Raw genomic sequence first — 26018 nt, forward strand, 5'->3', positions numbered from 1 at the left:
ATCTTGGAGATACAAGGGCCATGATTTCAATGGTGCAGCAGGTGCAGTGGCGCCGGCCCAAAACTTGTCAGAACTCCTATAAAGACATAATATTGGAATTAATTATATTTCCCTTTTTCATTTCTTTTACCAAAATGTTGTTGTTACTTGCCCTCACTATACCCGTAGTACCAGCACAATATACTGCCTTTTTGTACATAAAAAATTCACTTTAACAAACTTTCTGAAACTTATATTGTACAACTACTCAGCAAACTACAGCTTACAACAAAAAAACGACTCATTATTATTCATGTAGGCAAAACCTAATGCCTTTACCAATGCTTGTTTACATTACTGCTGGTAATCCTGCACTGAGGTGATCACAGCTGCCAATCTTGCATAAGGTGGCCACTAATATAATATTTTCTAATGTGTATGGCACAAATATTATTAGAAGCTGGGGATGATTTTAATTGAACATAAGTAGCTCTTATTACTGAAAAGATTGGAGACCCCTGTGCTAGATACTGGCACTTCCTCTGAGAATGAAAGTATCTATGTCACTAGTGCACTATTAGTAAGAGTGGCATATCATCCAGAACACCCCAGTAAACACAATCTGTACCACTGTGCACTGTTTCCATTTCTGGTGAACTAAGCATTAAAACATTGCAATGAGGTAATTGCCAAAGTGTATTCACATGACAGAGAATGACACGTACAACGTGTATACGTCACAGTCGCATTTAGCTCTTCCTTTACCAGGGAAATAAATTAAATAATGACTGAAGTTCTACCGAACAGGGAGGGATGTCTATTGCTGTGATGTGCGTGTGCTTTAATGATAGTGTTCGTTTCGATTCATCAGGATATGAGGGTGTCCTTGTTTGCTGTAGGCCCAGATCAAACAGTGGCATCAGTCCTGCGGAGGCTGCTCAATCGATCGCAGACATTAATCAGGCCATGCATTGCCCTGCTCTTGTATCTGGCCAAGCCTTAATGATGGGTGTGAGGAACCGTGCAGGGATATCTTCCCTAGGCAAATATTCCCCAAGGCTTTAAAACAAACAGGGATCTATTATAAAAACAGACCCCAGCAACCCGAGGTGAGAGTCCCAGGCGTTTACTGCAGTCTCTTACTGGTCATTCACCCCTCACCATGTCAGTCAAGACGTTGCTGCTGCTGGCGATTGTCCTTGCCATTGGAATGGCCACTTCGCAAAAACATAACTCAGCACTACACAGACCAGGAAAGGAGAGTTTAGAATCACCAAGTGCGGAAGAAGACAGTGTAGAACCACCAAGTGTGGAGGAAGAGAGTGCAGAACAACCAAGTGCGGAAGAAGACAGTGCAGAGGCTCCAAGTGCGGAAGAAGACAGTGCAGAACAACCAAGTGCGGAAGAAGAGAGCGTCGAGCAATGTGAGTGCCTCTTTCGTATAATATCTCCGTTGTTCCTGCTGGGTGCATTTTTTCAGCTCCTGGTGGCAAGATGGGACGAGCTTGAGATTTCCGTGCTTTCTGCTAGGTGTGCTTTTTATGGTTCCTGCTGACTATGAGGAGACAAGAGTAAAGGCTGTGTACCAATCAATAGACACCAGGAAGTTCATACTTGAACTCCATGCAAAGATCTGTGGTGATACCCACTGTACTGACCTCTGAAGAGCTAAAGGTCATACTGGGATTATGCCTGGAGTCCAATGATGAGTTGGGTGGAATTAACCCCATCCTGTAAATACCCATAGCCCATTGTGGGGTATTTATCAGAGGCAACACGTACCTGTTATTTTAAGGTGCCCCCCCCAAAAAAAATGAGGCATAACATGCAAAATCGATATTTATTCCACCAAACTCTGCAAAGTTTTACTTTTTTTTTTCCTGGCGTTCGCCCATTATAAACTTCACCAGGTTTTTGCTGGTGAAATCTCCCACTGGAAAATTAACAGACTCTTCAGTGTTCCATCCATGTGCAAGCTCATCTGTACACAAGGGATCTGAATTTCCCCCACTTCTCGGAATCACAACTATCATGTTATCAGACCGATATTGAACAGAACACAACTTGATCATCATCATGTGTTTTCACAAGCCACTCTGGCCTGGATCACGAGAATCCTGGAGGACATGGCACTATTTATCACACCTGGTGAAAGCCCATACCTGAATTTCGGAATACACCAAGTGCTATAAATACCACTAAATTATGAATTTGTCTCTAAAAATGGGGCATAACATGTGGATTTTGGCGGTTCCTAAATACTTTCCAGGACTTCCTAAGCACTACATTTCTGAAGTTTAATATGTGGAAACGTAAAGGCAAAAATCCAGATGGTGTGAACTTTATCGTCCTCTTGTAATTAAGACCCATGTACTGCTCTTGAAATGTCATTCGATTTATGTCAAGTTCTTCTTTGTGCGCCCCCGAGGCACTTTGGTATTAAAGAAAGGGCTGCACATGCATGTGCGGCCCTTTCTGTAATACGGATAGCGCTGGCGCACATATAGTACTGTTGCTATCACCAGAAGTTGTTCCCTCATTTGCATGGGACGTGGTGGCATGCAAAGGTGGGAATGCCTTTGCCTCTGCGTTCGCGCTGGATTATAGACACGGGCGCAGAGGCAAGGAAGCTGTCAGGAGGCGCACTGACAGTGCGCCCCCTTTCAGTGCACTGCCTGATAGCAGCGATCAGGGGGGGGGGGAATGGGGTCCATACCCATACATCCCCTTCCCAGTGGTGTAGTCATTCATTGCACCCGCCTACAAGCGGAACTCTAATCCCCCTTAGAAGTGCAAGAGAGTTGCCATCTGCCCTGTGAAACGCGGATGAGCTGCTTCAAAGCCGCTCCATATTTCACTTGAACGCACTGCCCACAGCACAGCAGGAGTTGTGGCTGCCTCGAGGCAGCGTATTCAATATAATACGTCTCACTCTTCGTGTTAGCACAGAGCGCAACGTTTGGAAGGTGTGCCTGATGCAACCTAAGAGAGCATGCAAGGTATTCTGTAATATGGCCCCAGGTGTGGGAATGAATCTTTGTTTATTAGGCACAAAATAGCAACCAACTAAGAGGTCTGAAACCGATTTGTTTTTCCAATAAAGTCAGTGGAGCGTTCAGTGAACAGCCAATACATTGGTCTGCTGCACCTCCAAGGGTTGGATCCTGATGAAGGTGGGTTTAGTGTCTGATGTGCTCACTTTGTGCACTTTAAAACCTTTTGTCCGAGCCTAATACTAAAAGTGGTGGTTAAGTAGCTGCACACTGGTCTGGACAGAAGAGATCTCAATCTAATTTACTAGAGTTGAAAGAGGCCATGTCAGTGCTGATCCAAAACAAATAAATTACAATGGAAGGGATCACTCACTAAAGAGAACAAGTACCTTATGTTCTGTTTGTGATAATCACTTTCACATATAGTATGCTTATTATTTTCATTGGTGTATTCTTATCTTTTGACTCTTCTATTAATTCAGCTTATCTCAAGCAATGCTCGGTGGCTGTGAAGGAAAGAAGAGAGTGTGGCTATCCGGGCATCAGTGCCAGGGAGTGCCGCAAGAAGAGGTGCTGCTATGGTGCTCGTGTAGCGGGGACGACTTGGTGCTTTCATTCGCGCAGAGGAGGTAAGCCTTAGTCATGAATGTTAATATGTTGGCAAGTGGGGTATGGTGATACCAACAGAGCTGAGTGACCACATGAACCTTAGTTAGGCCTTGCTGACAGTGGGGTCACAAAATGCAAGTGCAGATTGTTCACTTGCTGATCTGTGTTAGTACAGCAAGCACAAATTAACGGGTTAACAATTTGCACCCATGTCATGGTATTTCCCATCCTGAGCAGCACATGTTCACAATATGCACCCCATAAATCACTGGAGCAGGCATGTGTGAATCATGGCAACTGTATAATCCCATTTTGGATGCAAGCATTAGTTTGCAATCAAAATGGGATTACCCGCTCCATAGTGATGAGAACCCTCCAATGATAGGAACCTTCGTGATACATTTAAAGTTAGGGGAGAGGGGTTGGCCTAACGGCTAAGGCGCTCGACCTCGGACCTGGGGATCTGGGTTCGAATCTCGGTAACGACGCCAAAAACCTCCTGTGATTCTGGGCAAATCACTTAATCTCCCCGTGCCTAAAAAATGAAAGTATGTCTTCATGTAACGTAACTGGTGCTATGTAAAGCGCTCTGATACCTGATTCGGGTCTAGTTCGCGCTATATAAAACGCTGCAAAAAAAATAAAAAAGTTCTACATGGGCACCACTTCAGCTGAGGCTATGGCCTCCACTCCCCTGGTGGAAGATTTACTGCCAAAAAGTCTATGCTCAAGGCACTGAAGCTTTGCTGAGTGGGAGACATTTTTAAAGCTCCCACTAGGCATACTTTTATGTGTTTCGATCACTATCTCCATGAGTATATAATAACTTTAGTGCTATCTTGGTATTTGATATATTAGCACAGGGCACATTCCAGCGTTTTCAGATCCCATCTCCTGCTAATGCTAAATTCCTTTTGAAGTGTTTCAAATCAGCTCACACAAACTTTGAATATAAGCTAATCAGTGTGCTCGATCTATGTTTGCAACACTTTCTTTTTCTGTATCTCTTTGTCATTCTTTCTTTTTCTTCCTTCCTTTCATTCTTTCTTTCTTTCTTGCTTGCTTTCTCTCCTGCTTTCTTACCTTTTTCTCTTTCCTCCCTCCCTTCTTTCTTTCTTTTTTCTTTCTTTCTTTCTTTCTTTCGTCTTCCTTTTTTCTTTTGTTATTCCTTTCTACTTACCTTATTTTTTCCTTCTTTGGTTTTTTGCTTTGTCTTGCCTTTCTGCTATACGTTCCCTTTCTATTTTTTCTTTCTTTCCATCCTTCTTTCTTGCATTTTTTGTGTATGCTTTCAAACGTTCTATATTGCCTTATTTTTCCCAATGCTTCTTTCTTTCAGCCAATGTCAGACTGCTTGTCTTTTTTAGGTATTTGTTAGCCAAGACCTTTTGAATTTACTAAAATTATGTGTAGAACATAGATACTTTTAGGGTTTTATAGCCAGAAACTAACCTTCGTCTGTGGTTGGGTCATTTACATATCTATCTATCTATCTATCTATCTATCTATCTATCTATCTATCTATCTATCTATCTATCTATCTATCTATCTATCTATCTATCTATCTATCTATCTATCTATCTATCTATCTATCTATCTATCTATCTATCTATCTATCTATCTATCTATCTATCTATCTATCTATCTGTCTGTCTATCTATCTATCTATCTATCTATCTATCTAGCTATCTCTCTGTCTGTCTGTCTGTCTGTCTGTCCGTGAGTCAGTCAGTCAGTCTGTCTGTCTGTCTGTCTGTCTGTCTGTCTGTCTGTCTGTCTATCAATCTCTCTCTATCTATCTATCTATCTATCTATCTATCTATCTATCTATCTATCTATCTATCTATCTATCTATCTATCTATCTATCTATCTATCTATCTATCATTGTTCTTTAATTTTTAGAGCACTGCACAGATTGTCAAAAATAGTTTCTTGTAAACAGATAACAACGAATGCTCCCTAAGACCCAAGGAGAGAGCAGAATGTGGCTACAGAGGCATCAGCCCTGAAGAGTGCCGCAGGCGAGGCTGCTGTTTTAACTCCATCACTCCTGGCAATAACTGGTGCTACTACTCCCGCTCACGAGGTTAAATGGTGGCATTAACTTTGAGGTTGTAACAATGTTTCGACTGTTCACAGAAAAAGGCATACACTTGCTTGTTTTTGCTGCTTTGCAAAAACATTTTGCTTATTAAAGAGATACTTCTATGTTAGAATTTAAAGAAACTATATTAACAACTCACTGTCTTATTCTTCACCAGAATTTCCAGTCTATAAAGTCACATTGGAATAGATAGATATCCTCGCATTGCTCTGTTTTTTTATTGCACGTATTTCAGGCCTGTACGAATTCATTTATAGTTCAACCAGGACCTCTTCTGAGATGAGCAGGTTGTCAGAGAGAAAGCTAGCATACAGATTTTAATGGGGCTGCTTGCTTATTTGTCATACACTATTTTCTCGTCAGTGGTTCCGTCCCAAAGATTGGCTCTTGCTTGTACCATCATATAAAATGTCTCATATTAGTGTATCAATATAACACAACGCCTCTGCTGGCTCCTGCTTTTGGATTATTTGCCCTATCTTGATCTGCACGCTTCGGTCCCATTTCTCTCTTGAAAGCTCCAGCACTGCATGTCTCATGTTAGAGAAGGAAGAGAGACTGAGAGAGAGAGGGATACAGAGAGATAAACAGAAAGAAACAGAGAAACAGAAAGTGTGCGAGAGAGAGGGAGAAACACACATCAAGGACAGACTCCTACATCCAGGTCGTGATATGTTGCAACACTGATGCATTGGTGAGGTGTTTGACCAAAATATTGAGTCCAAAATATCATGCGAACAAAATATTGTGTCAAGAATATCGTGGACAACAATATCATGAAGGTAATTTCCCATCGGTATGCAAAGTTTGAATATACCTAACTCCACATGTATGTACCATGACCATATATCTATCTTCAGGGTACCTAGATGTGTAGTTAGGAATAATAAATTGTTAGAAATTGGGTATCCAGTTGGCAGATGTGTGCACCCTGTCCAAGAAGAGACCACACTCCGAGTCTGGGTAAGCTAGATACACATCCTAAATTAACCTGTGCTCATCCTCTGGTAGCTTGGCACAGAGCAGTGCGTGTAACACTTAGCTTAGAGCAACACAGTGAAAAGACCACAAAAGACTCTATACAAGCTTAGAAAGATAGCTAATATGTATCTCAGTAAAACACAAAAATCTCATAAGTAGATATAGAGATAGGAATTTTTAAATATTAAATGTGAACACAGTGCGAAGGACTGGTACAAATCCAAACTTCAGGCCGACTGTGATGGAGGGCAGGCCAGCTACAGAACCTGCACAGGGCCCACTGAAAAAGTACCTTGTATAGAGAAAAGCATTCGATGCGCCAGAACTTTCCCTGCAGTTCGGTCCCTGCATCAGAGAGAGTCTTGCAGACAGTGTCAAAGATTCAGCGCTGTGTCGTCATTGTGCCTCACATACGGTGTCATAGAATCGGTACTTCTTCATTGTCAAGCCACCCAGTAGGGACCTATGTTGTCATTGATCCAGTACTGCGTCAAGGAGCAATGACCTGGGTTTTCTCATGCAGTTGGGTGGATGCACCGGTGTGTGCAGAAAAACAACTGCAGAACCCACTTCTGAGGCCCAGGACTGGAGGGAGCACCTCAGTCATTGGTAGGACTCACAGAAGGCTAGCAGCACCAGCAGAGTTGCAAGACGACCTTTGTGTCCTTGAAACTTTGGCGAACAGGAGGCAAGTCAGGAAGTCCTTAGAGAATCTAGGGTTCAAGGATGTAGAGAGCAGATCCTGTCCCTCTCACTCCCAAGCAAGAAGCAGCAGGCAGCAGGCCAACACAGCAATGCAAGTAGCAAAGTGATAGTCCCTCCTACAGCAGTTCATCTTCCAGGTAGAATGTCCTTGGTTCCAGCAGAGTTCGCTTTTGGTCGTGTCAAGGGTGCCATAGTTTTACCGAAATGGGCCGAAGTGAGGGAGACATCAAAAAGGCCTTTGAAGATCACAATGGCCCTGCCTTGCCTGCCTTGGCTCTAGACACACAACAGGGGGTTCTGCAGCTCTATGTGTAGGTACAGACAGAGCCCTCCCTATTCAGGTGCAAGTGTCGGCACCTCCCTCCCATTCTACTTCAGGAAGGCCCATCAGCCTGGTGATGGGCCATCAGGATGCAAATGTCATACCCTTTCTCCTCTTTTGTGTCTGTCAAAAGGGAATACACAAAGCCTAGCTGTCACTCAAAACAGATGTGTATTCAGAGACAGGCATAGGCACAGAATGGTTAAAGTGAGAAAATGCTAACTTTCTAAAAGTGGCATTTTCAGCCTTAGAATTTAAAATCTGGCTTCACCATGACGCCAACGTTTTATATGCTCTCAATTGGACATTACATTTTCAAGGTGTTTAAGGCAATCCCAATGTTAACCCATGGAAGAGATTATCCTTGAAGTTGCGAAAAACGAAGTTAAGGGTATTTCACTACCAGGACATGTAAAACTTACAAGTGCATGTCATACTTTTTAAATGCACTGCGCCCTGCCCATGGGGCGTACCTTAGTGGTGACTTACATGTAATAAAAATGAAGGTTTTGGCCGACAAGTTATTTGGGCCTGGTAAGTAGGTTAACTTGCCAGGCCGAAATAGCAGTTTAAAACTGCACACACAGGCTCTGCAATGGCATGACTGAGCCATGTTTAGAGGGCTACAGATAGGGTAGCGTGATAAGCCATGGTAGCATTTCATTTACTGGCCCTGGGCACATATAGTGCACTGTGCAAGGGACTTACAGATAAAGTTAATATGCCATTTGTGGATAAGCAAAATTTACCATGTTTAGAGGAGAGAGCATATGCACTTTAGCTCTGGTTAACCAGTAATCCTACAAACCCTGGAAAATGATATTGCTGTTTTTAGCTAACCTTGAGCACACATCATCTTTTGGTGCTATCTTTTGCTTGTATAGTGGCTCAAAAGTTGAATCGGATTCACCTGAAGGTGGTAGAATTCCCAAACACTTTCATGCTTTGGTTTACATTTTGTCCAGTGCAGTGTAATCATGAACAAATTCAATGTGCAATACTCAGAAGTAGCCTCATGGGCTTAGCTTATCTAGAATTATTGCCTTGTGATTACTGCTATCACTCTGGATAACTTTTATTCCTCCTTCCACCTGTCTGAGCATCATAATATTGGAGCTTCTGCAGTAGAAGCAATCTCTGACCTATAGCAAGGGACCATGGATGCCCTACCATCCTAAGCTGTTCAACAAAATAGCAACCAGTACAGTCTGAGTGGAAAGGATCCAGAGGGCACTACTAAGAAGAGGGGTTCAAGAAGAGATCAAGGATGAATCAACATATATTACCCATCATGTTTTATCAACTGAATTTATGGTCTTAATCACAAAGATAAAAAAATACAACGTGAAGAAGAACAGAACAGCAAATGAGAACCAGAACACAAAAGGATGCCTCAATCCTTCTTGCTTGCTTTGTAGCATCTAAACTGCTTAAACATGTTGTTGTTCCTTCCTTCGATTTTCTAGAAATAGGAATGATTCGCCAGCCTCAGCTGAACAAAGAACAAGCGTATAGGAAGCTGGTAGGGCATTGTCTTTATTGCGGCCAGACAGGAAGTATTGCATATTCAAATACTGTAAGATCACAACATCTCAGGAAGATGTTGGCTGAGACTTTGTCAATGTTATTGGTGCTTCTAGATTATTTTGCTTGGTGCCTCTGAGTCATTAGGTTCTGTATGCCCTATGTATATTCTAACATTTCTGATGCAGGAGATTGTGGCATTTGCATTTACCAGGCACGTGTGAAAAACTAGTCCATTCAAAAGTAAAGTGGCCTTGGCCTTAGTACATAGATGGGTCAATGTTGGCTTCAGGTCCCTTAAATTAAGCGTGGGCGGAAATTTTATTTCCACTGGTGGAATTAGAGAAATGTAGTAATTCCGGAATTACTAATAAATGCCACTGCTCCGCTGGCATAATTAATTAGCCAGGGCGTCACTAGGGTTGGTGTCATCCGGTGCTGGTAACTCATGGTGTCACCCACTCACAACTTACCGCATGGACCGAGTCCGCTCCGAGTCCGCCAAGAAGGTAGGCCGACACAGTCATGCATCAAATCTTCCAAATACACAGTGCTGCCTTGGGCCCACCATCTTTTTTTCATTCCATATCTGATTTATCCGAGGGGATTCCCTAAGCAGAAGAAACCCTGGAGCACATACAATAATAGATTTGATACAAAGCTAGGTGCTGCTCCCGACACAGATGCTTCATATAGCGATAGCGAACACCAGGCAGCTCTGAAAATAAATCGCTCCTTGACACGTCTTTAAAGCTTCCTTCCCTTTTTATAGCACTGTGACTGTCTTGGGCCGGCCTTGGGGACTGGGAGTCTAATGCGATTGCGATGCGATCTGATTGCGTTTGTGTGCCACATTCAGTCCTGCCAAGTGTCACACATCTCGCGTCACACTAACGCATTTTAAGTCACAATACCGCATATGTAAAAATATTCACGCAAATCAGCGAACTAAAAGACTGAGTGTATTACCTGAATTCTTGCTTTGTTGAGTAGAATATTTCGTGAGGTTCCAGGTGGCACAGAGCAGCCAATGCGAGTTCTGTTATTTTTGGTGGGATCGGGCTTTTTCACGAAACAGTCATTGGACTGTTTCGTTTGCGTAACATAGCGCACGCTGAGCTGGCTACCTCCCCCGGCACTAATTGGTGAGTAGCAGTGCGCATGTGCGTTCAGCTCGAGGCCTGCCCACACAACGACGTTTACTACTGTTAATGCTGCTAAAGGAAGAAGTTCAGCGGTGCCTCGTGCATAGCTGCAAAGGTTTCAGGTTGCCCATGTGTGACATTTTCATAATTTCAGTGAAATTCTGAGTGACATTCAATGACTATGAGTGACACTTTCTCACGAGCAAAATCAAGAAATGAAGACGAGGGGAAAACATAAGAAATTGCACCCATATTAGCAGTAGATTATGAATTTGCAACTAGCTATGAATGAACAGCATGCTTTTTTTCAAAGCAGGGACAAAGGATTTTCTACATCCGTTTCAATGTCCAGTGCATTCACGCTGGTTAAGCATTACTCTGCTTGTTTGGACCTGAAGAATTAGGGAGAATGGACACTGCCCCATTTATGCTGTGTTTCTCTTCTGTTCAACATATTTTTTTACATCAGCCTAACGGTACAACTTCTGATCTCACTCAGTCGGACTGATCTCATTTTCTAATAACTATAGTTAGCGGATTACATCTCCTTTAGGCCTCTGTAATAGAAGCGATGGTGTTAACTGGCAATGTGTTCTGATCATTTAGGAGAATCTTCGTTATGGATTGCTTTTTTAAACTAGACCCCCATTTTATAAGAGACTGTAATAAATCAATGCAGGATCGATCATTTCAACTTCGAATCGAATGCCTCTTCATTGAGGCAAATTTACACAAGTGATGGGAAGCACTGCATTATAGCACTACATTTTAGCACTTCATCTCCAAAAAGTGATGATATATCAATCGTGGAATATTCACCACCTTTGAAAAGGGCATGGCGCGCAACCTCAAAGCCTTAGGCCCTCGGCACCTCCTCTGTCTCACCGTTACTGAACACAGCCCCCAGGGAACACCGCCCCCACATACAAGCTTGAGAAGGCAGCACGTGCCGAGGCAGACACTCTTTTCCCTTTAATTTATGGCCGCGACAATTCTAGATGGCCTGGGCTGGGCTGCATTTGAATTTGAAAACATCCAGGCACGACATTTCTAAACTTCATAATATACATGATATATTTCTCACCTCGGCCTCTCCGGACTCCAGTCAGTCCCAAGTTAACAAATGATGGGGAAACTACAGCGCAGGTGCACTGCACTGACTCCAGCAGCAGTATTTTAATTTGTAAACAGGTGCGCACCGATGACCGTGCACTTGCACTATAATAAAGCAAAGCAGCAGAGTAGAGGTGAGGCTGCACTGTCTGGCTGCACTGCAGTGCAGAGCTGTAGCTGTGTTTGTGTTACACAGCGAGCCAGCTTAACCAGATTGGTGTCACCCCTTGATGGGGTGTCACCCGGTGCGGTCCGCACTCCCCGCATCACCCTAGTGACGCCACTGAGCAAATGTACATAGCCCATATGTGTGGCTTGCTTAAGTTGGTACATCACACTCATATCCCTGACCATAGATACGATTACTACTTTCTGTCATGCACTTTGCTAGGCTGCTTATGGTCTTTGGCTCCAAGAGAGAACATTTGCCTCTGGATAGGATTCTCCATATTCAAGACAAATGGTTATTTAGTCATCCTAGACAGAACAATTTAGATTTCTCTCTCAGCATTTTCTCAGAGGATGTGATGAGAAGTAAGGAACTAGAAGAAGTTAACGTTCCGGTAAATGGGGCACTTGGTTCAAGCTGGTCTATTAAAAGCTCAGTTCCACAGCGGATTTATGGGGAAAGGCAGATGAAATCAACGTATTTCATTGAGGGGTCTTCTGATTGTCCAACGTTTAAATTTTAATCTGTGATGTGTCCTGACCGAGATCCCATGTCTTTTGCATCTCTCTGGTGAGAAAGTGGATTATTAGATGAGGGGGGTTGTGAGACCCATTTAACAAATAAACACAATCCTTGTCAGGGTTAGCCACAAAAGTCACAAAATAAACCAGTCCTTAACCCTCTGGTAGATTAACTTTCATATTTTCACTAGCGCCCAGACGTTCGTGTGACTTAAAATGCCTACGTGCTCCCATAATATTTCCTCTCTGGCAATATCGTGTTTGCCTCACTACATACCCCTGGCTATTACACTTGGTAAGCCACACTAGAACCAGTTAGCCCACCTCAACCCACGCCGCTTTAGCACTTAAATGCAAGGCTGCTATTTACCTGGTAGCAACCAAGCTGTAACACTTTAAGGTCTTGATCCATCATTGCACAGTGAGATCCTTGTTTTTTATCTGTGTTTTTACCATTTTTCACCCTGCATGTGTGTTATATCAACACCTAGTACATGATGTCTGGGTGGAAGAGCTTTACCACTTTTTCCCTCACTACCACTTAGTTAAAGATGATTTGTTCCTACTGTCCTTTTGATCTACTTACTATTTCCTTTTGTCCCTTCTACCTTTCACTATTGTCTTTCAGGCCTAAATTCCCTCAGGCATGTCATTTTCACATGTCGATGATGATCCCAATATTGTCTCTACGGGATCGACCTTATATGCACCGTAAACGCAATTGAAATAATTACTAATGTGTAACGGTGTCTCTACATATTGTGTGCTTGTTGCATTTCTTTATGCAAGGTACAAGCATTTCTTGTCCTGCCTGAGCCTCTTCTGTAAATTTGTGAATTTCTGTTCATGTTTTGTCTTTGTTGTATGTGTTGCGTTGGACGCAGGATTGTGCCCCACTTTATTCTAGTGTTTTCTATGATGTGAAACATTATTAAATTCTCTGTCCAGCTGGACAGCTTTAATATAGCACTGATTTCAGGCCTATATTCATGGTTTCATGTGTGAATTTCCCTTGATAGAGACTACTTTGTAATTGTAACATACTACTACCCAAGGTCTCTGACATTACAATTGGGTTCCCTTCATATTTAAACTCATGGAGAAAGTATGCAGCCTTGTGGAGCTCTGTTTGCCTACAGGGGTAGCCTTGCCCTGGTGGAGGAATGCAAGCCCAAAAAGTGGCCAAGGCTAAAACATAGAAAACTTTACAGGGCAATGGCGCTAAAGTATTCAGGCGGTAAGGGACCTTCTCTCAGTGAAAAATTCTAATTTTTCCCACTTGGAGTTTTCCCACCAAAAGTCAATAGCTTCACAGGGCCCTTGTCCAATGGCTATCCAAAGTCACTGAGTACTCCTCGCGTACAGACTGCTGCATTTCCCCATTGAGGAATTTTAACTTCCATTTCAGAGAGTAAGGGGCCCAATTACGATGCCACTCAGAAAGGTTTCAAACAGCATTCGGATTTGGATTTTTCAAACCCATTTCAAAACCTATGTTTCTGACCGACTCAGAAACATTTCCGACTGACCGATTACACTGGAATCCTAATCATTCGGTCTTTCAAACTCAGTTCCGACAGGCATTCAGAGACCCTGAGTCGGGTCGTACTGGTTAATGGACCGCGTTTCTGACCGACTTCTTACAATGTGTGATTCGGACAGCTTTCCAAATCGGTCTGTCTGACATGAAACCACTGTCAGAAACTGACTCTTGGGGCTGCAAGCAGCCTCCTTTCATCTAGAGACCTCCGGGTGGGGCCCGTGGTAATTAGGCCCTAAGTCTGAAGTTGAAACTTCTTACTGGGGGAAACCGGCTTTCTGTGTCCAACCTGTGCTTCAATGTAGTCAGCCGTATCTCACTCCTAGGTGCTAGTCAAGTGCAACCAGATGACCATGATTGGTGATTGAGGCCTTTTGGCACTATTTTTTATTTAAACTTGAAAATCTCATATCTCCTGGAAGAAATTGGGTTATTGCTTAAGGGGGAGGTGAAACCCTATTCAAACAGAAATCACAATCCTTATGAGGATGAAGTCACAAGCAAACCCTAAATTGACCTCAGCTCATCCCTCAGGTAGCTTGGTACGAAGCAGTCAGACATAGTTCAGAGGCAATGTGTAAAACATTTGTTCAACACTTCAAACAGTATTAAAGTGAAAGAACAAAGATGAGGTGGATTTATAGAACCCACAGATGCTCCTAGGAATGTCCCTGCATTAGTCTTTCAGTTCAGTCTGGGAGACAAGCCATGTTTTTAACTTCTTTTTTCCCACTTGAAGAGACCAAGGAAGGAGAAAGAACAACCCCCAAACCTAGCGTGAAGAATTCTAGGAACCTTGGCTAAGGTCCTATTCGAGGTCCATAGGTTCCTAGCAGGGCACTTGAAATGGAATCTGGTGGACAGCTAACTTGGGCCATTGAGCACAATGAATCAGCACTGGAATCCTAAGAAAAATGTTTCCTTACAGGGAGCCAATGCAGGGTATAAAGGTACTACACAAGAAGAATCTTACACCAAATTAGAAAAAAGGAGTAATTTTTAATTAACAAATCAAGACCAAAGCGACAAAAAATCAATTAGTGGAGCCGGAGATATACAAGTATAGAAATGTCAGTGAAAATACCATCAAAAGGCCCAAAGCGCCAACTGTGACTATCTTTGTCCGGATTGGGATAAAGCCACAAGTTTCAGCTGACTGTGATAAAGCATTCGCTGGCTACAGGGCCCAGTTAGGCCCACTGAACAAGAGTTTTGGAGAGTTGTGAGGTCCCATGTCGAGGATGCGCTGCTCACCCGAGTTGATGCGAGATATGGATCAGGGATGCGTTATGAAGAGTTGGTACGGGGAGCTATGAGGCTGTGATGCAAGGTCCCACATCATCATCAAGGAGGCCATCAACAAGAGGGCTTGCAATGTGTAGTCTTGCGACGAGGATGTGTTGCGGGGCTTGCGTTGCAAAGTCATGCGTCGTTGTCGAGGATGCGGTCATCAAGAGGCTTGTAATGGGAGGGCCTATGGCAGGCATGTGTCATGCAGTGGTAGCTCCGTTGAGATTGTGGTCTGTTGTGGTGATGTAAAGCCCTTGCAATGGGTACCTCCACACAACAGAGGCAATGTGTGTGTTCTGCTCAGGGTTGTGCTGTGTAGCAGAGGAGATGTGTTGGTTCTGCTTAGTCCACTGATGGGCTGGAAGAGCTCCTTCAGGTCCACTTACAAGGGTCCAGGACTGGGGTGGCACCACTTGGCTGGGTAGGACTCACAATTGCAGAGCTCAGGTGTTGGTTACAAGAGACTAGACCTTGGAGTCATTCTGTTGGTCCTGAGTACAAGTGTTGTACACACGGCTTCCTCTGTCCAGATCACCTTTCTGGGCTGATTTTTGGAAGTCAGCTCAGGTAAGGAGGCAACAATGGTGCCATATCCCTTAATAAACCTCCTTTAATATCCTGTGAGGCCTAGGAAGGCCCTCATCCCAGTCTGTGTTTTAGGGGGTTGCCAGGGTATTCTCAATTTTGTCCTGAAGGGGCTGTGCCTTGCCACCGCCCACCATGTGGCTCAGATACACCACATAACTCTGCCCTATCTGACACTTACTAGCCTTGTAAGTCAGGCTCTCCTGCTGCAGGGTTTGAAGCACCTCCTGGAGGTGGTAGAGGTGTTCCTCCCAGCTGGAGCTAAAAACAGCAATGTTGTATATGTATGTGGCACAGAGTTCCTCCTTCCCAGCTAGCACCCTGTTGACAAACCTCTGGAAGGTGGTGTGGCCTTCTTTAAGCCATGGGCATAACCCTGAACTGGAAGTGGCCTTCCACAGTCGAGGATGCAGACCACTGTTTTGCCACCTCAGTCCGAGCAATCTTCCAGTACCCTGATGTGAGATCAAAAGTACTGCAAAACTTGACACCACCCAGCCTGTCTATGAGCTCATCAGCTCGGAATGAGGTGTGTGTCAGTCTTAGTGACAGAATTAAGTCCTTGGTAGTCCACAAAGAACAGAATTCTTGAGTAGTGCCCGTGGGGCAGCCTTGGATAGGAGCATCACACAGCTGAACCAGAAACTGTTGGAAGGCTCAATTACCCTTAACACCAGCCTCTTGGAGACTTTCTCCTTGATACTGGACCTCACCTTATCTCACAGCCTCTAAATCTTATTTTTGGAACCCGGGCTGTCTCTTTTGTCTATGCTGTGAGTACATAGTTGTGTATGCCCAGGGCTGAGGAAGAACAGTGAGGCGAACCGTCCCAGCAACTGGTGGCAGTTGCTCTACAATTCTGGGTCAAGGTAAAGGGGAGATTAACACCCTCTACTAACCCATCATGTTCCTGGCCAGACAGGAAGTCAAGGAGAGACTTGCTCTTCTTAATCACCCCATCATCAGTCACCAGGAGCATAGTCATTTCAGACTTCTCACAGTGTGGTTGGAGGCAGTTGATGTGGAGCACCCGTAAGACTTTTTTTAGGGGTCTTGAGATCCACCAGGTAGATTCAACCCCTGTGTTTGCTTCTTCAACTTATATGGACATGTCCGGCAGTCCTGGAGAGCTTGGGGCTCCACAGGCTCCATAACCCTCACTTTCTGGCAGGTTGAAATTCTATCAGAGTGGCAGTGTGGTTATACCAGAGTTTCATGAATTCTTAACTGGTCTCAAGATTATCTTTTGCCTTTCTCCAGAAGTGCTGCAACTGGTTGCAGAGAGCAAGAATGTATCTGACTACATCCTGAGGGGGCTTCTTGATAGATTGCTTTTACCTCTCTCCCACAAGTCTGAGAGGGCCCCCTAACAGGGTGCCCAAAGAGGAGTTGAAAGGGGCTAATCCCAATCCTCTATTATGGCACCTCCCTGTAGGCAAATAGTAGGCATGGCAAGAGGACATCCAACTTATGCCTTGTAGACTCAGGTAGGCCCATTATCAGGGGGTGATAGGGTGTGGAAAATGTGTAAGTCATTCCACATTCATCCCACATGGACTGCACTGACATGAGGTTAGTGCCTCTGTCAGACACTACTTCTTTAGAAACCCCACCCAGGTAAAAATTCCCATCAAGACCCTGGCCAACGCAGGTACAGTCACTGACTTCAGTGGAATGTCCTTTGGGTGGCGGGTGGTGTAGTCCACCAAGACTAGGATGAACCTGTTGCATATAGCCGTCTTGAGACCAAAGAGACTAACAGCATTGATGCCAACCCTTTTATAGCCAGTTCCAATGACAGACAAGGGAATCAGGGGAGCATAATGCGTTTTCCCTGCTTTTCTACTGGCTTGGCAGGTGAGGCAAGACCTACAGAATGCATCTGAATCCGTCCTCATCCAGGGCAAATAGAAGTAGGGGACAAGACTGGCGAAGGCCTTGTCTTTCTCCAGATGTCCTGCAAGTGGGATATCATGAGCCAGCCCCATTAGGAAGACCTGTAATCCTGGAGGACCACCTGCACACCGGCTGCCCTTAGGCTCACTGTAAAGGAAGTAATTCCCCCAATAGATAAGGAGATCTCCAGAGATATCACTTGCTCCCTGCCCTCAGCTTGCTACGTCAAGCCCTCTGGAGTGGGGTACTCCTTCTGTGCTTTGCAGAATTCCTCTATGATGTGCCCAGTCAGGGCTCCTAGGGTGTAATGCCCTCCATGGTAGGCTCGGGAGCATCCTCCTCAGTTTCTCTATCAACCTGGACTGTGGAGATTTCAGGGGCTGGCTGCCCCTTCTCCCTGCTATTCTTGGCAGCTGCCTGGGTCAATCTTCCAGGCTCCCAGCTCCCTTGACTCCCTTCCGGGGCAGCCATGAACCTTGTGGTTATACAGACCCATGCAGGCAATCCTAACATCTACAAGTGTGATCTGTGCTCCGCCTTTCTCTAGATGGTTTGCTTTAGATTGTTGCCCAAATCTACAGATATAGCAGGGCTCACATCTACTTTTAGGGCACCTGAGACCCCCTCCAATCAAAGGGAATCAGAGCCGCTGGTAGGTGACTTTGCCCATAGCAAGATTAATGTCTGGCTGGTTCATCTTTAGTAGTACATTTTTGTACTGTATTTCACAATGCTCATTTTGCAGACCATCCTTTTTGTCTCAGGTGGTTGTTGTTCAGTCTGCATATATAGAGCCTTTGTCTAGTGCTAACATGCTTTACAACTCATCCAGCTTCACTCTGATGTGATTTCTTAACTCTTGGTCCAGATCAGCTCCAGTAAAGGAAGATGCCATTCTATGCCGCTCTTGTAAGATCTATCCCCCAGATTCATAATTGTCATGTTTTGCGAGTCCTTAATAGCGATTATTAAGGAATCGCTATTAAAGACTCGCAAAACGGGATTCATGTAGAAATCGCAATATTTTTTGCGATTTCTACTGCTTCCTTATTTGCGATTCGCTAATTGCGAATCGTAAATAAGGAATGGCTTTCCCATTCATTCCTATGGGCCTTAAGGCCCATAGGAATGAATGGGGAGTTATTCCTTATTTGCGATTAACAATTAGCGAAACGCAAATAAGGAAGCGATTTCAAGGGTGCCAGGGTGTCCATAGGACACCCTGTAGCACCCCATAAATGGTAATGTACACTGGTGTTGCGCACAGACATGTCCAAAGGACATATGTGTGTGTAACATACAACTTAGAAAAATGCACTAAAGTGCATTTTTCTAAGTTTTCGCTGTTTACCACGTAGTCAGACTTCGCGGTAAATAGCGGCCCCAGATTACGAATTCGCAAATTTAAAATGGTTCATGAATTGCATTTAAGGAATCTCAAATTGAGATTCCTTAAATGCAATTATTCGCAATTTAGCGATTTCTAAAAATGCGATTTTTGCATTTGGGATGGTGAATCCCAAATGCAAAAATAGCGCTCGCAAAGGGCCAGATTCTCAGAATCTGGCCCTTTGCGAGCCGTTTTGGGCTTGATGAATCTGGCTGTATTTCTTCTTCTATCCTGGAAGCTCTAATATAGCCTTAGAGCCCTCCGTAGTGGGCTCTACCAGTCATTAAAGGCCCGCTCCAGCGGTAAAGGCCGCAAGGGCCTTTAACAAGGGAGCGGACCTTTAATGGCCAGTAGAGCCCTCTATGGAGGACTCTAAAGCTATTAAACATTCTGCCACTAGAGGGCAAAATGTTCTAAATGTGTAAAAACAAAGACCTCTCGGAGCCAAAGGGTGTTTAAATCCCCTCTGGCTTTGAGTGGCCTTTATTCACAGCAACATCTATGAAATGAAACAAAACATTGGAGTGTTGCTCTCTAGGCTGCTGTCAGCCAGTTGAAGCCCGGAGCACCTATTTGTCTTTAATGGAGCTCTCAACATTCCAATGCTCTAATTCTTCTTTAGTTCTGAAAGCTCCAGTCTGCTGCAGTTCACAAGTTCCAGTTCTGTTCTAACTCTACAAGCTCAAGTCTTGCTCCACTCTTGGTACCTCCAGTTCTAGTGTTTCCTAGTTGCAAAGATTCAGCGTTCGTTGTACAATTCTACAAATGGGTCACTGCACCTTGTTGGTTATTATGTCTTTAGACTTTCTCCTTATAGCGCAGTATTGTACTTTTTCATAGGACATCTTCTGTGTAAGTTGTAATAAACATCACTGAGAGAATGTTTGTTTAAAAACGGTTGTCCTGTGCAAAGGAGGACAATGACAATTCTCTATGTTCTGCTCTGGACACCCACAAATCCATGGGCTTGAGGGTTCATACTTTGTATTTCAGGTAGACCGCCACGGCACACCCAATTGGCCATTCCGTAACCATATTACTGCATTACCAATAATTACACCATATTGGCAAAACGTCCGCTTTAGCAAATGCAATTTACCAGGGTAGTACTCCCGCAAACCTAATTCTGTGAATTAAAATTAGGACTTTACACTTGGACATGGCTTTGCATCAGCCCATTTCTTGAGTTTTTGTGCACAAAAAGCGTACTGTTATAAGGTATAGAAACTCACCTTCCACTGGCGATAGATTACTGGTGAATCATAAGCCATCACATTTCTTAATTCAGAGTTATTCCTTTGACCGCTCTATTTGGATACATTATGATGTTTAAATCCTGTCCTCCTAAGTGCTGTTAACATTGTGATTCTTTCTCGGAATGAGGGAATGAGGTGTTGGAGCCCCCACCTCCTTTAACACTTACTCCGTGTCAGGACATGAGTGATAAAACAATTACTGATTACCCATTATGGAAGGATTCACACCTCCACTCTTATCTCTCAACTAAAATCACTGCGCTTTTTTACATGATGGCATTGGTCTGTGCTCTGCTTGCTTCTATTGGCCAGAGCCTGCTGCTCACGCTGACTTCACTTCACACCTACCAGCACTCCATCCCCAGCTTGAAGACCTCTAATATATGAAGAATCATGTATAGTAAACCTACATTAAAACGTTATGTACTTACCATGTCGATGTTTTGGTTGCCTACATTTATGTTATAATATTTGTATACCACAATATATAGTGCGTAGTATTCTGTTACCATACCTCTTCTATAGTGAGTGATGTCCAGAGAGCCTGCCAGCAAAACGCCCAAAGCTGCCTGCAAGCATCAAGCACTGCCCCAGGCCAGAATTGACTCCTCACGAGAGCGTAGCGGTGAAGCGCGTAACGTGTCACTGCTACGTTCTAATCGCGATGGCTGGCCAAAATATCACTACAGGGCCGTCATTGGTAGCGCTCGCACACGCCGCTCATGCTACAAGATTGACGGCCCTGGACTCTGAGGCTGGGACAGGGGGTGCCAACAACGGTCGAGGAGTCCGAGGAGACACAAACGCGGGACTTAGTTTTTGTCAATTTAATTGAAAGGGACTCACGTCTGAGCATACCCTGCCACACTTAGGGCGAACAAAGCCATAAAAAAGGGGATGATGGACGGAGCGTTTGAACAAATCAAACACTCACCCCCAGTCAACTGATCTGGGTTTAATCCATCAACATTCTTTAGTTCAGCCACCCCAGTTCAGACATGGCTATATGCAAATCAGTCTGACCCTGTGTCTCATGGGAACAGTCCAGCCCGAACTGCCAAGCCATGTCTTCCCTGGACCGGAAACAAGCATCCTGGGACCGGTTTCGGATACCATTATGGTCACAGTGCGTTTTATAAATGTTTTACATAAATAAATAAAGAATGTGCATGTTAAAATGTCATTCCTTTCCTTATACCATACAGAGAACCACAATAAAAGTGGGATGACAAAAATGGAATAAAAGCCATGCTGCCCATTGGAACACATTAAGCTATATATATATATATATATGGATTGCCCCTTAGAGAATGGCCACAGGGAAAGAATCTCTCGTGCGCTGTGGATTGCAGCACATGTGCCATTCAGCGTCTCTCACACCATACAGCTCGACGCGTTTCAAACCGAAGTCCTTGTTCACGAGCCACAATGAAAAAGAGCAACAACAGCTGCAGGATACACCGCTTTATTTAAATGATAGTTCCGCCCATGTGGGCGTGTCACTTAGGCGCTGTGCCTACTGGTACTTGCAGTGCTCCTTTGAAGTATTGTCCAAGTGGATGCTGTTGCGTGCTAAATTCATTCCATTAAGACACCTCAGTGGGCTGGGGAAACACTGGATGTTGCATGGGCTGCTTATATGAACTCCAACAGTCCGAGTCTTTATCCCTCTGAGTCGGCATCCAGAAGTCTAGACACCGCAGATCCGCACCGCGGCGGGCCATTCTCGCGACCGGGCCGGCCGCATTTAATTTAACACACAAGGATTGCCCCTTAGAGAATGGCCACAGGGAAAGAATCTCTCGTGCGCTGTGGATTGCAGCACATGTGCCATTCAGCGTCTCTCACACCATACAGCTCCACGCGTTTCAAACCGAAGTCCTTGTTCACGAGCCACAATGAAAAAGAGCAACAACAGCTGCAGGATACACCGCTTTATTTAAATGATAGTTCCGCCCATGTGGGCGTGTCACTTAGGCGCTGTGCCTACTGCTACTTGCAGTGCTCCTTTGAAGTATTGTCCAAGTGGATGCTGTTGCGTGCTAAATTCATTCCATTAAGACACCTCAGTGGGCTGGGGAAACACTGGATGTTGCATGGGCTGCTTATATGAACTCCAACAGTCCGAGTCTTTATCCCTCTGAGTCGGCATCCAGAAGTCTAGACACCGCAGATCCGCACCGCGGCGGGCCATTCTCGCGACCGGGCCGGCCGCATTCAATTTAACACACAAGGATTGCCCCTTAGAGAATGGCCACAGGGAAAGAATCTCTCGTGCGCTGTGGATTGCAGCACATGTGCCAATCAGCGTCTCTCACACCATACAGCTCGACGCGTTTCAAACCGAAGTCCTTGTTCACGAGCCACAATGAAAAAGAGCAACAACAGCTGCAGGATACACCGCTTTATTTAAATGATAGTTCCGCCCATGTGGGCATGTCACTTAGGCGCTGTGCCTACTGGTACTTGCAGTGCTCCTTTGAAGTATTTTCCAAGTGGATGCTGTTGCGTGCTAAATTCATTCCATTAAGACACCTCAGTGGGCTGGGGAAACACTGGATGTTGCATGGGCTGCTTATATGAACTCCAACAGTCCGAGTCTTTATCCCTCTGAGTCGGCATCCAGAAGTCTAGACACCGCAGATCCGCACCGCGGCGGGCCATTCTCGCGACCGGGCCGGCCGCATTCAATTTAACACACAAGGATTGCCCCTTAGAGAATGGCCACAGGGAAAGAATCTCTCGTGCGCTGTGGATTGCAGCACATGTGCCATTCAGCGTCTCTCACACCATACAGCTCGACGCGTTTCAAACCGAAGTCCTTGTTCACGAGCCACAATGAAAAAGAGCAACAACAGCTGCAGGATACACCGCTTTATTTAAATGATAGTTTCGCCCATGTGGGCGTGTCACTTAGCCGCTGTGCCTACTGGTACTTGCAGTGCTCCTTTGAAGTATTGTCCAAGTGGATGCTGTTGCGTGCTAAATTCATTCCATTAAGACACCTCAGTGGGCTGGGGAAACAGTGGATGTTGCATGGGCTGCTTATATGAACTCCAACAGTCCGAGTCTTTATCCCTCTGAGTCGGCATCCAGAAGTCTAGACACCGCAGATCCGCACCGCGGCGGGCCATTCTCGCGACCGGGCCGGCCGCATTCAATTTAACACACAAGGATTGCCCCTTAGAGAATGGCCACAGGGAAAGAATCTCTCGTGCGCTGTGGATTGCAGCACATGTGCCATTCAGCGTCTCTCACACCATACAGCTCGACGCGTTTCAAACCGAAGTCCTTGTTGACGAGCCACAATGAAAAAGAGCAACAACAGCTGCAGGATACACCGCTTTATTTAAATGATAGTTCCGCCCATGTGGGCGTGTCACTTAGGCGCTGTGCCTACTGGTACTTGCAGTGTTCCTTTGAAGTATTGTCCAAGTGGATGCTGTTGCGTGCTAAATTCATTCCATTAAGACACCTCAGTGGGCTGGGGAAACACTGGATGTTGCATGGGCTGCTTATATGAACTCCAACAGTCCGAGTCTTTATCCCTCTGAGTCGGCATCCAGAAGTCTAGACACCGCAGATCCGCACCGCGGCGGGCCATTCTCGCGACCGGGCCGGCCGCATTCAATTTAACACACAAGGATTGCCCCTTAGAGAATGGCCACAGGGAAAGAATCTCTCGTGCGCTGTGGATTGCAGCACATGTGCCATTCAGCGTCTCTCACACCATACAGCTCGACGCGTTTCAAACCGAAGTCCTTGTTCACGAGCCACAATGAAAAAGAGCAACAACAGCTGCAGGATACACCGCTTTATTTAAATGATAGTTCCGCCCATGTGGGCGTGTCACTTAGGCGCTGTGCCTACTGGTACTTGCAGTGCTCCTTTGAAGTATTGTCCAAGTGGATGCTGTTGCGTGCTAAATTCATTCCATTAAGACACCTCAGTGGGCTGGGGAAACACTGGATGTTGCATGGGCTGCTTATATGAACTCCAACAGTCCGAGTCTTTATCCCTCTGAGTCGGCATCCAGAAGTCTAGACACCGCAGATCCGCACCGCGGCGGGCCATTCTCGCGACCGGGCCGGCCGCATTCAATTTAACACACAAGGATTGCCCCTTAGAGAATGGCCACAGGGAAAGAATCTCTCGTGCGCTGTGGATTGCAGCTCATGTGCCATTCAGCGTCTCTCACACCATACAGCTCGACGCGTTTCAAACCGAAGTCCTTGTTCACGAGCCACAATGAAAAAGAGCAACAACAGCTGCAGGATATACCGCTTTATTTAAATGATAGTTCCGCCCATGTGGGCGTGTCACTTAGGCGCTGTGCCTACTGGTACTTGCAGTGCTCCTTTGAAGTATTGTCCAAGTGGATGCTGTTGCGTGCTAAATTCATTCCATTAAGACACCTCAGTGGGCTGGGGAAACACTGGATGTTGCATGGGCTGCTTATATGAACTCCAACAGTCCGAGTCTTTATCCCTCTGAGTCGGCATCCAGAAGTCTAGACACCGCAGATCCGCACCGTGGCGGGCCATTCTCGCAACCGGGCCGGCCGCATTCAATTTAACACACAAGGATTGCCCCTTAGAGAATGGCCACAGGGAAAGAATCTCTCGTGCGCTGTGGATTGCAGCACATGTGCCATTCAGCGTCTCTCACACCATACAGCTCGACGCGTTTCAAACCGAAGTCCTTGTTCACGAGCCACAATGAAAAAGAGCAACAACAGCTGCAGGATACACTGCTTTATTTAAATGATAGTTCCGCCCATGTGGGCGTGTCACTTAGGCGCTGTGCCTACTGGTACTTGCAGTGCTCCTTTGAAGTATTGTCCAAGTGGATGCTGTTGCGTGCTAAATTCATTCCATTAAGACACCTCAGTGGGCTGGGGAAACACTGGATGTTGCATGGGCTGCTTATATGAACTCCAACAGTCCGAGTCTTTATCCCTCTGAGTCGGCATCCAGAAGTCTAGACACCGCAGATCCGCACCGCGGCGGGCCATTCTCGCGACCGCGCCGGCCGCATTCAATTTAACACACAAGGATTGCCCCTTAGAGAATGGCCACAGGGAAAGAATCTCTCGTGCGCTGTGGATTGCAGCACATGTGCCATTCAGCGTCTCTCACACCATACAGCTCGACGCGTTTCAAACCGAAGTCCTTGTTCACGAGCCACAATGAAAAAGAGCAACAACAGCTGCAGGATACACCGCTTTATTTAAATGATAGTTCCGCCCATGTGGGCGTGTCACTTAGGCGCTGTGCCTACTGGTACTTGCAGTGCTCCCATGCAACATCCAGTGTTTCCCCAGCCCACTGAGGTGTCTTAATGGAATGAATTTAGCACGCATCAGCATCCACTTGGACAATACTTTAAAGGAGCACTGCAAGTACCAGTAGGCACAGCGCCTAAGTGACACGCCCACATGGGCAGAACTATCATTTAAATAAAGCGGTGTATCCTACAGCTGTTGTTGCTCTTTTTCATTGTGGCTCGTGAACAAGGACTTCGGTTTGAAACGCGTCGAGCTGTTTGGTGTGAGAGACGCTGAATGGCACATGTGCTGCAATCCACAGCGCACGAGAGACTCTTTCCCTGTGGCCATTCTCTAAGGGGCAATCCTTGTGTGTTAAATATATATATATATATATATATATATATATATATATATATATATATATATATATATATATATATATATCTAATAAAAGTTTAGGGGACTTCTGCCCAATGCGTCTGGAAAAGTCATGTAGCCCAGAGATGGCCCTTTGTACATTTTCCCATTTTTCGTAATCAGGGGTTTTCAACTAAGAATAGAGTTAATGTTCCACTCTAGTTAAACCCTGGCCCTGTGCTGAGAGACTCCAAGCACCACTCGAGGTT

At 45.1% G+C, this 26018-nt stretch overlaps 1 protein-coding gene across 2 annotated transcripts in view; it reads left to right on the forward strand.

Annotated features, from left to right (window-relative positions):
* The first annotated feature begins 1076 nt into the window (after window positions 1–1076).
* LOC144772458 (uncharacterized) overlaps window positions 1077–26018 on the forward strand; it is a 43930-nt gene continuing 18988 nt past the window's right edge. The window contains exons 1-2 of one of the 2 annotated variants that reach the window (XM_078656795.1): window positions 1077–1403; window positions 3455–3601. In XM_078656795.1, coding sequence (XP_078512921.1) covers window positions 1142–1403; window positions 3455–3601 — 409 coding nt within the window. In that variant the 5' untranslated portion in view covers window positions 1077–1141. The remainder of the gene's footprint in view (window positions 1404–3454; window positions 3602–26018) is intronic. The other variant, XM_078656793.1, reaches the window with a different exon arrangement.

Source organism: Lissotriton helveticus, chromosome 8, assembly GCF_964261635.1.
Source record: "Lissotriton helveticus chromosome 8, aLisHel1.1, whole genome shotgun sequence".
In the NCBI taxonomy this organism is placed as follows: Eukaryota; Metazoa; Chordata; class Amphibia; order Caudata; family Salamandridae; genus Lissotriton; species Lissotriton helveticus.